Source organism: Caenorhabditis elegans, chromosome III (assembly GCF_000002985.6).
Source record: "Caenorhabditis elegans chromosome III".
Lineage (NCBI taxonomy): Eukaryota > Metazoa > Nematoda > Chromadorea > Rhabditida > Rhabditidae > Caenorhabditis > Caenorhabditis elegans.
In genome coordinates, this window is record NC_003281.10 from 1558626 (window position 1) to 1570291 (window position 11666).

Here is an 11666-nt window from a genome sequence, read left to right on the forward strand (position 1 = left end):
ACACGTCAGGTGGTCCGCAAACACCGTCACGTTAGAATGCACAGAATGCATTTAACTTGACGACGTTTCCACTTTGTTTTTCATCATTTTAATCAATTTTGAGCTATTTTTCAGCTATTTTATGAGGATTTCTTTGATTTTTTTCAAATTTTAAGTTAAAAATTCGAATTTCAGAATAATTCCGACCCAAATCGATGTTCGTTGTGCCCTGCTAAGCGTCTCCGTCGCGCTTCTCACATTTCTGACGCCATTCACAATGGATTTACGTGGTTATTCGCCTCAAGTAACCGGATTTTTCGCGTGTTTCTCGAGTTTTAAAGCTATTTTTTGCAGACAATCGTCGCTGGGACACTTATTGGTGGAACACTTGCCGCTGCAGTGACCTATGCGTTTTTGACAAGCAGAAATGGTGAAGAAGGTGCGGTTTTTGGCGGGAAAATCGATTTTTTTCGTGGAAAAAATCAATAAAACTTGAAATTTTCAGCGTCCAGCAGCAGACTGGTGCCCGGATTAGCGAATCAGGGCAATACATGCTATATGAATGCACTTTTGCAAGGATTGGCGAGCTGCCCGTCATTTGTCGGGTGGTTAAAGTCTCTGAAGCCTCAGGATATTGGAATTCAGGGTAAAAATTGGAAAAAATACCAAAAAATAGAGCGAAACATTGGAAAAATCATAATTTTCACACGAAAATTCGATTGAAAATGAAAAATTCCGGAAAAAATGCAAAAATTAACAGCTTTTCTTACAGAAAACTACTAAAACCCAGCAAAATTCGATGAAATCTCACATTTTTCCCCCGAAAACCGCTAAAAACTGTATTTTCCTCAGAAAAATCGATATTTCCCCTGTGACTTGTGTGCTTCTACTCAGATTGGTGACATGAAAACTATATTTATTCGCATTTTCAGTCTTAAATTGGGCTGAAAATGTGAATAAATACCGTATTTCTGCCAACAATCTGACAATAGAGCACATTTGTCACTCGGTGATGCGGAAGCTATGCCCAAATTTTCATTTTTTCGAAAAACTTGTAATTTTCAGCATTTTCCAGTGATTTTCACAGATTTTCAATACAAAATTCGAGTTCTCCATCACTTTTTACCCCCGTAACCTGGTTTTCAGCCAATTTGGACTAAATGTCGTAAAGTTCGGTGCCAAGTACGTAATGCACTCGGTGTTTGCGTACTTTTGGGGCTACCGTGCCCCTCGAAATTCAAAAATTGGGCTAGAGGCCCGGAAAAAGGTTTCCTAGAAGTAAAATTGCACGGGGAATTCGAATTTTAGTGTGAAAATTGCTTAAAAATCCATGAAAATTCTGAAAAAAAAACGTTTTAATCTAAAAAATTCAAAATTTCCAGCTAAAATGGGTTTCCGCAGTTTTCAGCCAAAATTTGTGATTTTTCCAGGCTTCACCATTTTGCACATTCCAAATTTTTACCTAAAAATTTCAATTTTTGTCCTAAAAATTCCAAATTTTAACCTAAAAATTCCAAATTTTAACCTAAAAATTCCAAATTTTAACCTAAATTTCCAAATTTTAACTTAAAATTCCAAATTTTTACCTAAAAATTCCCACTTTTTTCCAGGCGGCTTCGTAGATCACCTCTCCAATTTGCTTCATTTGCTCAATGAGCCAACAGGCTCCACCCTCACAGCTCAATCAATAGTCGAAAGTTTAAAGGCGCATGGTTGGAGTATTACTGTAGGCGTTGAACATGATCTCTACGAACTTTTCAATGTATTTGTAACAACTTGGGAGGATGAATTGAAGAGTTCCCGGCGTATTTTAATGAATCAATCGATTGAAAATTGTCATAGTAGTAGTAGTGAAGATGATGAAGATGTGGTGGTGGAATCGACGAGTTTAAGAGGATCCCCGTCAATTATCAGAAAATTGATGAGTTTTCAGAGGTTCGGACGTGGAAAATTAGCTAAAAATCGGGTTTTTTAACCTAAAAATTGCCGTGTTTGACCTAAAAATCGCATTTTTTTGCCTAAAAATTCTCTTTTTTGGCCTAAAAATCACCTTTTTTGGCCTAAAAAATCACATTTTTGACCTAAAAATCACCTTTTTTGGCCTAAAAATCACCTCTTTTGGCCTAAAAAATCACATTTTTGGCCTAAAAATTACCTTTTTTGGCCTAAAAAATCACATTTTTGGCCTAAAAATCACCTTTTTTGCCTCAAAATCACCTTTTTTGGCCTAAAAATTGTCTTTTTGGCCTAAAAATCACCTCTTTTGGCCTAAAAAAATCACATTTTTGGCCTAAAAATCACCTTTTTTGACTTAAAAATTGTCTTTTTTTGCCTAAAAATCACCTTTTTTGGCCTAAAAATCACCTTTTTTGCCTCAAAATCACCTTTTTTGGCCTAAAAATTGTCTTTTTGGCCTAAAAATCACCTCTTTTGGCCTAAAAAAATCACCTTTTTTGGCCTAAAAAATCACCTTTTTTGGCTTAAAAATTGTCTTTTTTTGCCTAAAAATCACCTTTTTTGGCCTAAAAATCGCATTTTTGGTCTAAAAATCATCTTTTTTTTTTGCCTAAAAATTCTCTTTTTTGGTCTAAAAATCACCTTTTTTGGCCTAAAAATTGTCTTTTTTGGCCTAAAAATCACCTCTTTTGGCCTAAAAAATCACATTTTTTGACGTAAAAATCACCAGAAATTTCTGATTTTCACCCAAATTTTCAAATTTTCAGATGCGCCTCAATGGCTCGAATTGACGCGAGCCTCCGCTCACCGTGTGTCGGCCTAACTGCCACAGAATACAGATGTTGCAACACAAATTGTGGATATAGGGTACAAATTTTGTGAATTTTAGTGCGAAATTTGCGAAAAAATCGAATTTTCAGATTGATTTTCGAAATCCCCACACAATTTTACACCCGGATCAAGTTTTTCCAGCTTTCTAGCTTTAAATTTGAGTTTCCCGGGGGTACTGTAGCGCCAAAAGTACGCAAACACCGAGCATCCCACGACAAATTGCACAGTTTTCGTATTTTTCACGTTAGAGCCTTAAAAATTGGGTCCCCGGGGTGAAAAGTGATGAGGAAAACGAATTTCTTACCGAAAACAAAGGAAACCCACGAATTTCTAATTTTTACTCAGTTTTTAATAATTTTCAATGCCATTTTCGAACTCCCCGCCATTTTTAACCACTGAAACTCTTTCTCCCAGCTTTCTAGCTTGAAATTTGAAATTTCCGGGGTACTGAGGCGCCAAAAGTACGCAAACACCGAGCATCCCACGACAAATTGCACAGTTTTCTGAAATTTTGAGAAAATATGAAAAATAGGGGTAAAATGGTGCTTTGAATTCGAATTTCGCAGTGAAAAATCGCAAAAGTTCCTAGTTTTTGAGTTTTCCTTGAATTTTCTCTGAAAATCCCCTAAAATAACCGAGAAATCGATATTTCCCCTGTGACTTGTGTGCTTATTCAGATTTTTGACATAAAAACTGTATTTATTCACATTTTCATCCTTAAATTGGCTTAAAATGTGAATAAATACCGTATTTCTGCCAACAATTTGACAATAGAGCACATTTGTCACTCGGACATGCGGAAGCTATGCCCAAATTTTCATTTTCGCCCGATTTTCGGCACATTTTCGATGGTTTCGGGCGATTTTTAGCGCTAAAATTTGGTTCTCCGCTTGCTTTCACCTTAGTTAGTTTGTTTTTAACGAAAAACGTTTTGGTGGCCGAACTTTTCGGATTTCTAGGCCACCAATTCTAAAATGTTGATTTTTGGCAGTATTCATAGTTTTTTCCGGAAAAAACTTTTAAAATTTAAAACAAAGTAGCACGTTTTTGAGCTCCAAAATTAGAGCATCAGGTGAAATATTCTCCAAAGTGAGCATTTTTGCTCAAATTTCCGAAAAAATATCTAAAAATTTTGATTTCTGCAGAATTTTTCTATAATTTCAAAACTTCTAACTTGATTATCTCTGATTTTCATTGTATAAGTCTGAAATTTTCGGAAAAAATTCCAAAAAATCGATATTTCCGTGGCTTATGTGTTTCTACTCGGATTGGTGGCATAAAAACTATTTATTCACTTTTTTTCATAAATAGGCTAAATTTGGCTGAAAATGTGAATAAATATCGTATTTCTGCAAACAATTTGACAATAGAGCACATTTGTCACTCGGTGATGCGGAAGCTATGCCCAAAACCAATTTGGACTAATTGTCGTCAAATTCAGTGCCGAGTCCGCAGACACTCGGTGTTTGCGTACTTTTGGCGCTACCATACCCCTCGAAATTCAAAAATGGGGTTAGAAGCCCGAAAAACGGTCCATGAGGGGTGAAATTAAATGGGGAATCCGAATTTTTGCATGAAAATTGCTAAAAAAAAACCTGCAAATTCCTGAAAAAAAGTTTTTATCCAAAATGTTTTTTCAACTTTCAAAATATTTTTTTCTCGTTTTTATTGCCAAAATTCAATTTTCCCGCAAATTTTCACCCCTTGAACTGTTTTTCAGCCAATTTGTGCAGTTTTTAGCAAAATTCCGTGTTTGCGTACTTTTGAGGCTACAGTACCCCTCGAATATCAAATTTTGAGCTAGAAGCCCGGAAAACGGGCTCGCCAGTGGTGAAATTGAACGGGGAATCCGAATTTCAGCATGAAAATTGCTGAAAAATCTCGGAAATTTTTAACTTTGCAGACAGTAAAATACGAATCCTTCACAGTTCTGACTCTGGCAATCCCAAATTCTCAAATGGGAACCTCCACAAACACAGAATCCCTGCTCCGCCGTTTCTTTTGCTCGGAGATCATTCGCGACGCGATTTGTGACAAATGTCGGGCTTCTGACCGGAAACAGCAGGGTTTTCTGAAAAAACACGGAATTGTGAAGCTCCCGCAGACCCTAATGATTCGAATCGAGCGAGTTGGAATGCTGCCAAATGGAAGTATGAAATTATCGGAACACGTGCATTTCGGCGAATGTCTATCGCTGCAGGACGTTTGTTTTCGGAAAAATCCAAAAATTAATCAGGTTTGTGCTGGAAAATGCTAGAAAATTGCGGAAAATTGCGGAAATTTTGGGCAAAAATTTGCGAAAAATGGCGAAAATTTTTATTTCAAATTTTTCAAGAAAATCAGTAAGAAATTCGAATTCCAGACGCAATCAGCTTTCAAATGACCCCCAACACGCCCAGGTTCCGTTGATTTTGAGTTTTGGAAGTTTTCGACACAGCTGAAATCCGTGCTACAGTACCCCGCGTGGCGGGACCCAAAATTTTCAAAATCCACGGAATATGGGCATGATGGGGGTCATTTGAAAGCTGGTGGCGTAGGGAATTTGAATTTGGCGTTGGCTGTTCGAAATTCTGAAAATTGACAATTTTTTGGCCCGATTAATTTTTTTTAAAGAATTTGTTCAATTTTCGATATTTCCGAAAATTAACTATTAATCTGAGTTCTCCACGGTATTAGCTTCCAAATGACCCCCAACACGCCCAGGTTCAGTTGATTTTGAATTTTGGAAGTATTGACACAGCTGAAACTGGTGCTACAGTAATCCGCGTGGCGGGACCCAAAAATTTCAAAATCGACGGAATACGGGCATGATGGGGGTCATTTGAAAGCTGGAGATGTGGAGACCTCGAATATAATGTGAGTTGGCTGAAATTTTTCAAAAATTGGGAATTTTTTATCGTTTTTCGAAAAATGTTTCAAAAAACTTAAACAAAAAATTTTTCTTTTTCGATTTTTCTGAAAATTAATGCAATATTTGAATTTTTCACATTATTAGCTTCAAAATAACACCCATCATGCCCATATCCCGTTAGTTTTGAAGTTTTCGGGTCTCGCCACGAAAATTCTTCGGGTTACTGTAGTTATTCGCCGCGGGACCCAAATTGCACGGAAACCAGGCATGTTGGGGGTCATTTGAAAGCTAATAACGTGGAGAACTCAGATTAATTGTTAGTTTTCGGAAATATCGAAAATTGAAAAAAAATTCTTTAAAAATATTATACATTCGGCGAAAAGTTTGTCAATTTTCAGAATTTCAAATAACCAGCATTTTTTCTGAGATCTCCAAGTCACCAGCTCTCTAATGACCCCCATCATGCCTAGGTTCCGCCAATTTTGAAAATTTTGGGTCCCACCACGCGGGTTACTGTAGCAACGATTTCAACTGTGTCGGTTGGTCAAGTTGCTCGGAACCTGGGCGTGTTGGGGGTCATTTGAAAGCTGAAAATGAGGAGAATATGAATTTATTACTGAATTTCCAAAAAAAAAAATTCAAAATAGAAATAAAAACTGTGAAATTTGGGTGAAAAATGCTGCAAATTTCCGCCAAAAATTGGATATTTCCCAAAAAATTCCCCAATTTTTCCAGAAATCCTACGAAGAATCATCTTTGCATTGGCAATTACCAGATGGAACATCCCGTGTTGTCGGTGGAGCTGAAGAAACAAGATCCAGAAGATCACCAATTCATCCATCTCAGGCGGCGATTTTTGGAGATTTAGCATCAAATTATGCACTTATTGAGTGAGAAAATCGGAAAATTGGCGAAAAATGATGGAATTCTGGAATTTGCTGGAAATTTCGCGAAAAAAAGCACAAAATCTGTACTTTTTTCACTTTTTTTCGAAAAAAATTTCACTGAAATTGAATTTTTTCGGCAAAATTTCATCCGGAAAAATGCTAAAAATTTGGGTTTTCTTCAAATTCTCTCGAAAAAAGAGTAAAAATCCCAATTTTCAACATATTTTTCCCCCAAATTCAGAGAAAAAACCCCCGATTTTCAGCGGTGGCTCATTCGTTGCCGAGCGACGTGAAGCTCAAAAGTACGCATATCAACTGAGAGCAGTCAGTGAGCACAGAGGAGGTCCATATTCTGGACATTTTGTCACTTATCGAAGAGCAAGTGCTCCAAATCATCATACATGGTATTATACCAGTGATGCACAGGTAATAAATCTCTGCAAAATCTGGGATTTTCTGCTGAAAAATCGATTTTTTTATCTTAAAATTGCCTAAAAATTTAATTTTTTGCAAAAATTGAAAAATTTTCATTTAAATTCGAATTCTCCACGTCTCCAGCTTTCAAATGACCCCCAACATGGCTATATTCCGTCGAATTTGAAAATTTTGGGTCTCGCCACGCGGGTTACTGTAGCACCGGTTTCAGCTGTGTCAAAACTTCCAAAACTCAAAATCGACGGAGCCCGGGCATGTTGGGGGTCATTCAAAAGCTGAGAGCGTGGAGAATTCGAATTTCAGCTTTAATTTAAGATATTGAAAAGTTTGAAAAAAAAATTATGGGAAAATTTTGAGAATCTTGGATAAAAATTCGGAAAAAATAGGGAAATTCGATTTTTTTCACTGATATCTATTAAAAAGACAGTAAATCATTAAATTTTGCACAAAACCACTGACGAGTGGTAGTTTTTCCTGAAAAATTGAAAAATTTTGGGGAAAAGTCTCCTAAAAACTGCTGAATTATCAATTTTCCGGAAAAATGCCGGAGAAAACCCTGAAAAGTTCAAGCAACTTTTTGACTTTAAATTCTATAATTTAAAAAAAAGTATCCCAAAACTTTGAATTTTCCCTGAATAAATTTCCACAAAAAATCGATATTTCCCCTGTGACTTGTGCGTTTCTCAGATTTCCGGCATAAAAACTGTATTTATTCACAGTTTCAGTCTTAAATTGGCCGAAAATGTGAATAAATACCGTATTTCTGCCAACAATTTGACAATAGAACACATTTGTCACTCGGAGATGCGGAAGCTATGCCCAAATTTTCAATTTTTCCCGAAAAACTTTAGATTTTCAAGAGTTTTTTCGGCATTTTTAGCTAATTTTTGACTGCTGTTTCTCAATTTTCAGTCAAAAAACCAAGAATTTCGATTTCCAGTAGTCTTACCTAAAGGCATTACATATTGATAACATGGTGAAATAATTTCCGGTGTGCTCAATGAGACACACCCCTGCCTACCAGAGGTGGGAGGATATTTTTTTCGGATATTTTCTAATAATGAATTTATCAATAAGTATTGATGTAGTTATTCTGGAAGAAATGTATCCGAACAAAAGAGTAACTATTAAGCAACATTTTAATATGATAAAACCTAGAAAAATTCTACAAGTTTTCTGTATAAACGATATGTAAGTCCATTATCCGATATCCGTAATATCCGATATCCGATGTTGCTCGACTAATAAGTTTTAAGGTCTCGGTAAGAAAAACTTGTAGAATTTTTCTAGGTTTTATCATATTAAAATGTTGCTTAATAGTTACTCTTTTGTTCGAATACATTTCTTCCAGAATAACTACATCAATACTAATTGATAAATTCATTATTAGAAAATATCCGAAAAAATATCCGCCCACCTCTGCTGCCTACCAGGGGTGTGCGGATAATAGCCGATTTAGCCGAATTCGCCGATCGGTTAATTCGGCTAAATCGGCTAATATTAGCCGAATTAGCCGTTAGCCGACTTTTTGGCAGTTCGGCTAATACGTAGTTATCCGTTAGCCGATTTTGGCCGATGTTAGCCGAATTCGCCGATCGGCTATTTCGGCTAATTCAACTAACATATTTTTTTGGAAAACAAAATGTGGTGAAATTGTATGATTTTTTCCTATTTGAACAGTCGTTCATCCCTGAATTTGCTCAATAACAGTGAAAAAATTAACCCAAAACCTGAATTAACAGAATGGACAAAAAAAGCTTAACCAAATGAATATTTTCCGAATTAGCCGAATTAGCCGAAAATTAGTCGATTTGAATGACTGAGATTAGCCGAATTAGCCGTTAGCCGTTAGCCGAAAATTTTGAAATTAGCCGTTAGCCGGTTCTCAAAAAATCGGCATTAGCCGATTTATCCGTTAGCCGAAAAAATCGGTTATCCGCACACCCCTGCTGCCTACCCTTCCCAAATGAGCACATATTTGTGTGTGTGTGTGTGTGTGTGTGTGTGTGTGTGTGTGTGTGTGTGTGTGTGTGTGCTCATATATGTAATTACCACCCCCTCCCCCTTGTCATCAGGTTACCCAATCTCCTCTCTCACTACGTATTTATATATTCTCCCAGCTGCTCATAGAGCGCATTCTATGTGGATTTGCATTACGACCGCAGATTTCAATCACCAAAATTTCGCGCCAAAATTTTATATTTCACTTTAATATTCGAAACTTTAAGCTTTCTAGCGATCAAATGCTTATATATATATATATATATATATATATATATATATATATGTATTTATATACCAGCCGTGGACCGCACCTCCGGCGCGGCCCCCGACTTCTGTTGCTGAAAACCAATGTTTCTGAAACTACCGTAATCATACAGTACTCCTACCGTACCACCATTGTACCACTACTACAGTACCCCGACTATATCCCTACACTAACCCCAACTCACTATCCCTCCAGAAGCTAAAACTTCGCAGACTACAAAGACTACATAGACTACAAACTATGGACAAACGGAATAAGCGCTTTATATATAGTAAATTATATATATTAGGTCTCCAAATAAGTTCCGGGTCAAAATTGATAACTTTGTTCGCTGTGTATCAATTTTTATGAAACTTTGGGAATTTATGTTATCAACCATGATCTTTCATTTGACAATAGTCACAAAATTTTTTGACCACCCCAAGTGTCCTAACTCGGAGCCAATTTTTTCAGGCATTTTTCTGATCTCGGTTCTTTTCAGTTTTCAATTGAGCTTTGTGTGCGGATTTTGCTTTGTTTAGAATACATTATTAGAAAACAACAAAAGTTTGGAAAAAAATCCGCCCAAAAAATTTTTTTTTGTCGAAAATTCTTGATTTTTCCTACAAAAATGATGTAACCAAGTGTAAACTATTTTTACACATATAAATCATTTGAGTTAAAAATTTGAATCTCAAGAAATATTCAAAAAACTAAAAAATTATCCGAAAAAATTGTATTTTCTACTATCATTTTAGTGTATCGAACTAAGTTGATATGTTTTGTATGTCGAAAAATAGTTTACACTTGGTTACATCATTTTTGTAGGAAAAATCTAGAATTTTCGACAAAAATTATTTTGAACATTTTTTGACGACCAACCAAAAAAATTTTTTTTTGGGCGGATTTTTTTCCAAACTTCTGTTGTTTTCTAATAATCTAAACAAAGCAAAATCCGCACACAAAGCTCAATTGAAAACTGAAAAGAAGCGAGATCAGAAAAATGCCTGAAAAAATTGGCTCCGCGTTAGGACACTTGGGGTGGTCAAAAACTTTCGTGACTATTGTCAAGTGAAAGATCATGGTTGATAACGTAAATTCCCAAAGTTTCATAAAAATCGATACGCAGCGAACAAAGTTATGATTTTTGACCCGGAACTTATTTGGAGACCTAATATATATATACCAGCCGTTCGAACGCGCTGAAGCGCGTGCTCCGACTGGCGTACTCAAAATTGAAATCAAATTCTAAAATTTCTAAGCCTTTCTCTGTAGATGGAACGTTTTTTTTCTGTTTTCCGGAAGTTTTCGAGCAACATAAATATTATATAGCTGAGTGTTTACAACTAAAAAAAAACGTTTTTCAAATCATATAAAACTTTTTTCCGGTCCTTTCCGAGAGTTTTTGGCGAGCGTTTCTGGAAATTATAACAATTTTGATCTTTTTTTTTCAAATTATTGAAACTTCAGAATATTCTAGGAGTATCAAAACTTGAAGAAGTTTTTTTTTTTGAACTTTCCGAAAGGTTCTAGAAATTTGCAGGTTCCTGAAATTTTCCACGAAATTGAACACTTCAGAATTTTCCCGATTTCTCTAGAAAGTTTTGGAACATTCCAGAATTTTCTCGAATTTATTTTTCTCAGAAAATTTGAATTTCCAGTCAACGAAGAGCCTTTGTCACAAAAACGACATATTATTAAAATTCACAGAATTTCCTAAATATTCCCTTCCTAAACATTTTCTCGTGACCCATGTGCTTCTACTCGTATTGGTGGCATAAAAACTGTATTTATTCACAGTTTCAGTCTTAAATTGGCCGAAAATGTGAATAAATACCGTATTTCTGCCAACAATTTGACAATAGAGCACATTTGTCACTCGGAGATGCGGAAGCTATGCCCAAATTTTCATTTTTCCCCCGAAAACTTGTATAATTTTTCAGGTAACCCGTGTACCGTACTCCCACGTGGCAGCCTGTCAAAGTTATATGCTATTCTACGAACGTGTCAAACCTCATCGACTCTACGAAAGGATGTAATTTCTGGATTTTTATTGATTTTTTTGAGAAAATTTTTTTTTTGGAAATTTCGCAATTTTTTTCCCAAACAATTGATTTATTTTGTTGCTAGATTCCCCTTATTTTTTGTTGTAAATTTTAACATTTTAATGACACAACGTGTAGCATTTCCTTTAAAGTTTATTTTTTGTGCAAAAATTCAGAAAATTTGAAAAAAATATTATAACTCTTCCCCCCGTCCCGTGCCATTTTTGTTAAGTTTTGTGTGTGTGTGTGAAAATGAAGATTTTTCGTGTTTTTTCCACTTTTTTTAGTTAATTTTTAAAGGTTTTCAGCCGTAAATCAAATATTTTAATAGAAAAAAAAATTTTTTTTGGAAAATTTTCAAAAAAATTTTTTTTTTTTTTGGTTTTTTTCAATTTTTCAAATTTAAGCATGACATCTCTTATTTTCCAAAAATT

The 11666-nt window shown here is 35.5% G+C and overlaps 1 protein-coding gene and 1 non-coding gene across 2 annotated transcripts; one reads left to right on the plus strand and one right to left on the minus strand.

The window, feature by feature from the left end:
• The first annotated feature begins 174 nt into the window (after positions 1-174).
• On the plus strand, positions 175-11501 carry Y67D2.2 (Ubiquitin carboxyl-terminal hydrolase). The gene is made up of 9 exons (NM_065021.9): positions 175-283; positions 334-418; positions 485-625; positions 1590-1914; positions 2703-2802; positions 4670-5002; positions 6353-6507; positions 6768-6930; positions 11131-11501. Exons 1-9 carry the CDS (start codon positions 257-259, stop codon positions 11224-11226), a joined length of 1425 nt encoding a protein of 474 aa, NP_497422.3. The 5' UTR covers positions 175-256; the 3' UTR covers positions 11227-11501.
• Positions 8913-8974, minus strand: Y67D2.8. The gene has a single exon (NR_052089.1). It is a non-coding gene; the product is annotated as an Unclassified non-coding RNA Y67D2.8 (non-coding RNA).
• Positions 11502-11666: the final 165 nt, after the last annotated feature.

Coding starts and splice junctions, on each gene's coding strand:
- Y67D2.2 (NM_065021.9), top strand. CDS start 257: ATGGATTTACGTGGTTATTCGCCTCAA. Junction 626..1,589: donor TCAGGATATTGGAATTCAGG/GTAAAAATTGGA, acceptor ACTTTTTTCCAG/GCGGCTTCGTAGATCACCTC. Junction 6,508..6,767: donor TCAAATTATGCACTTATTGA/GTGAGAAAATCG, acceptor CCCGATTTTCAG/CGGTGGCTCATTCGTTGCCG.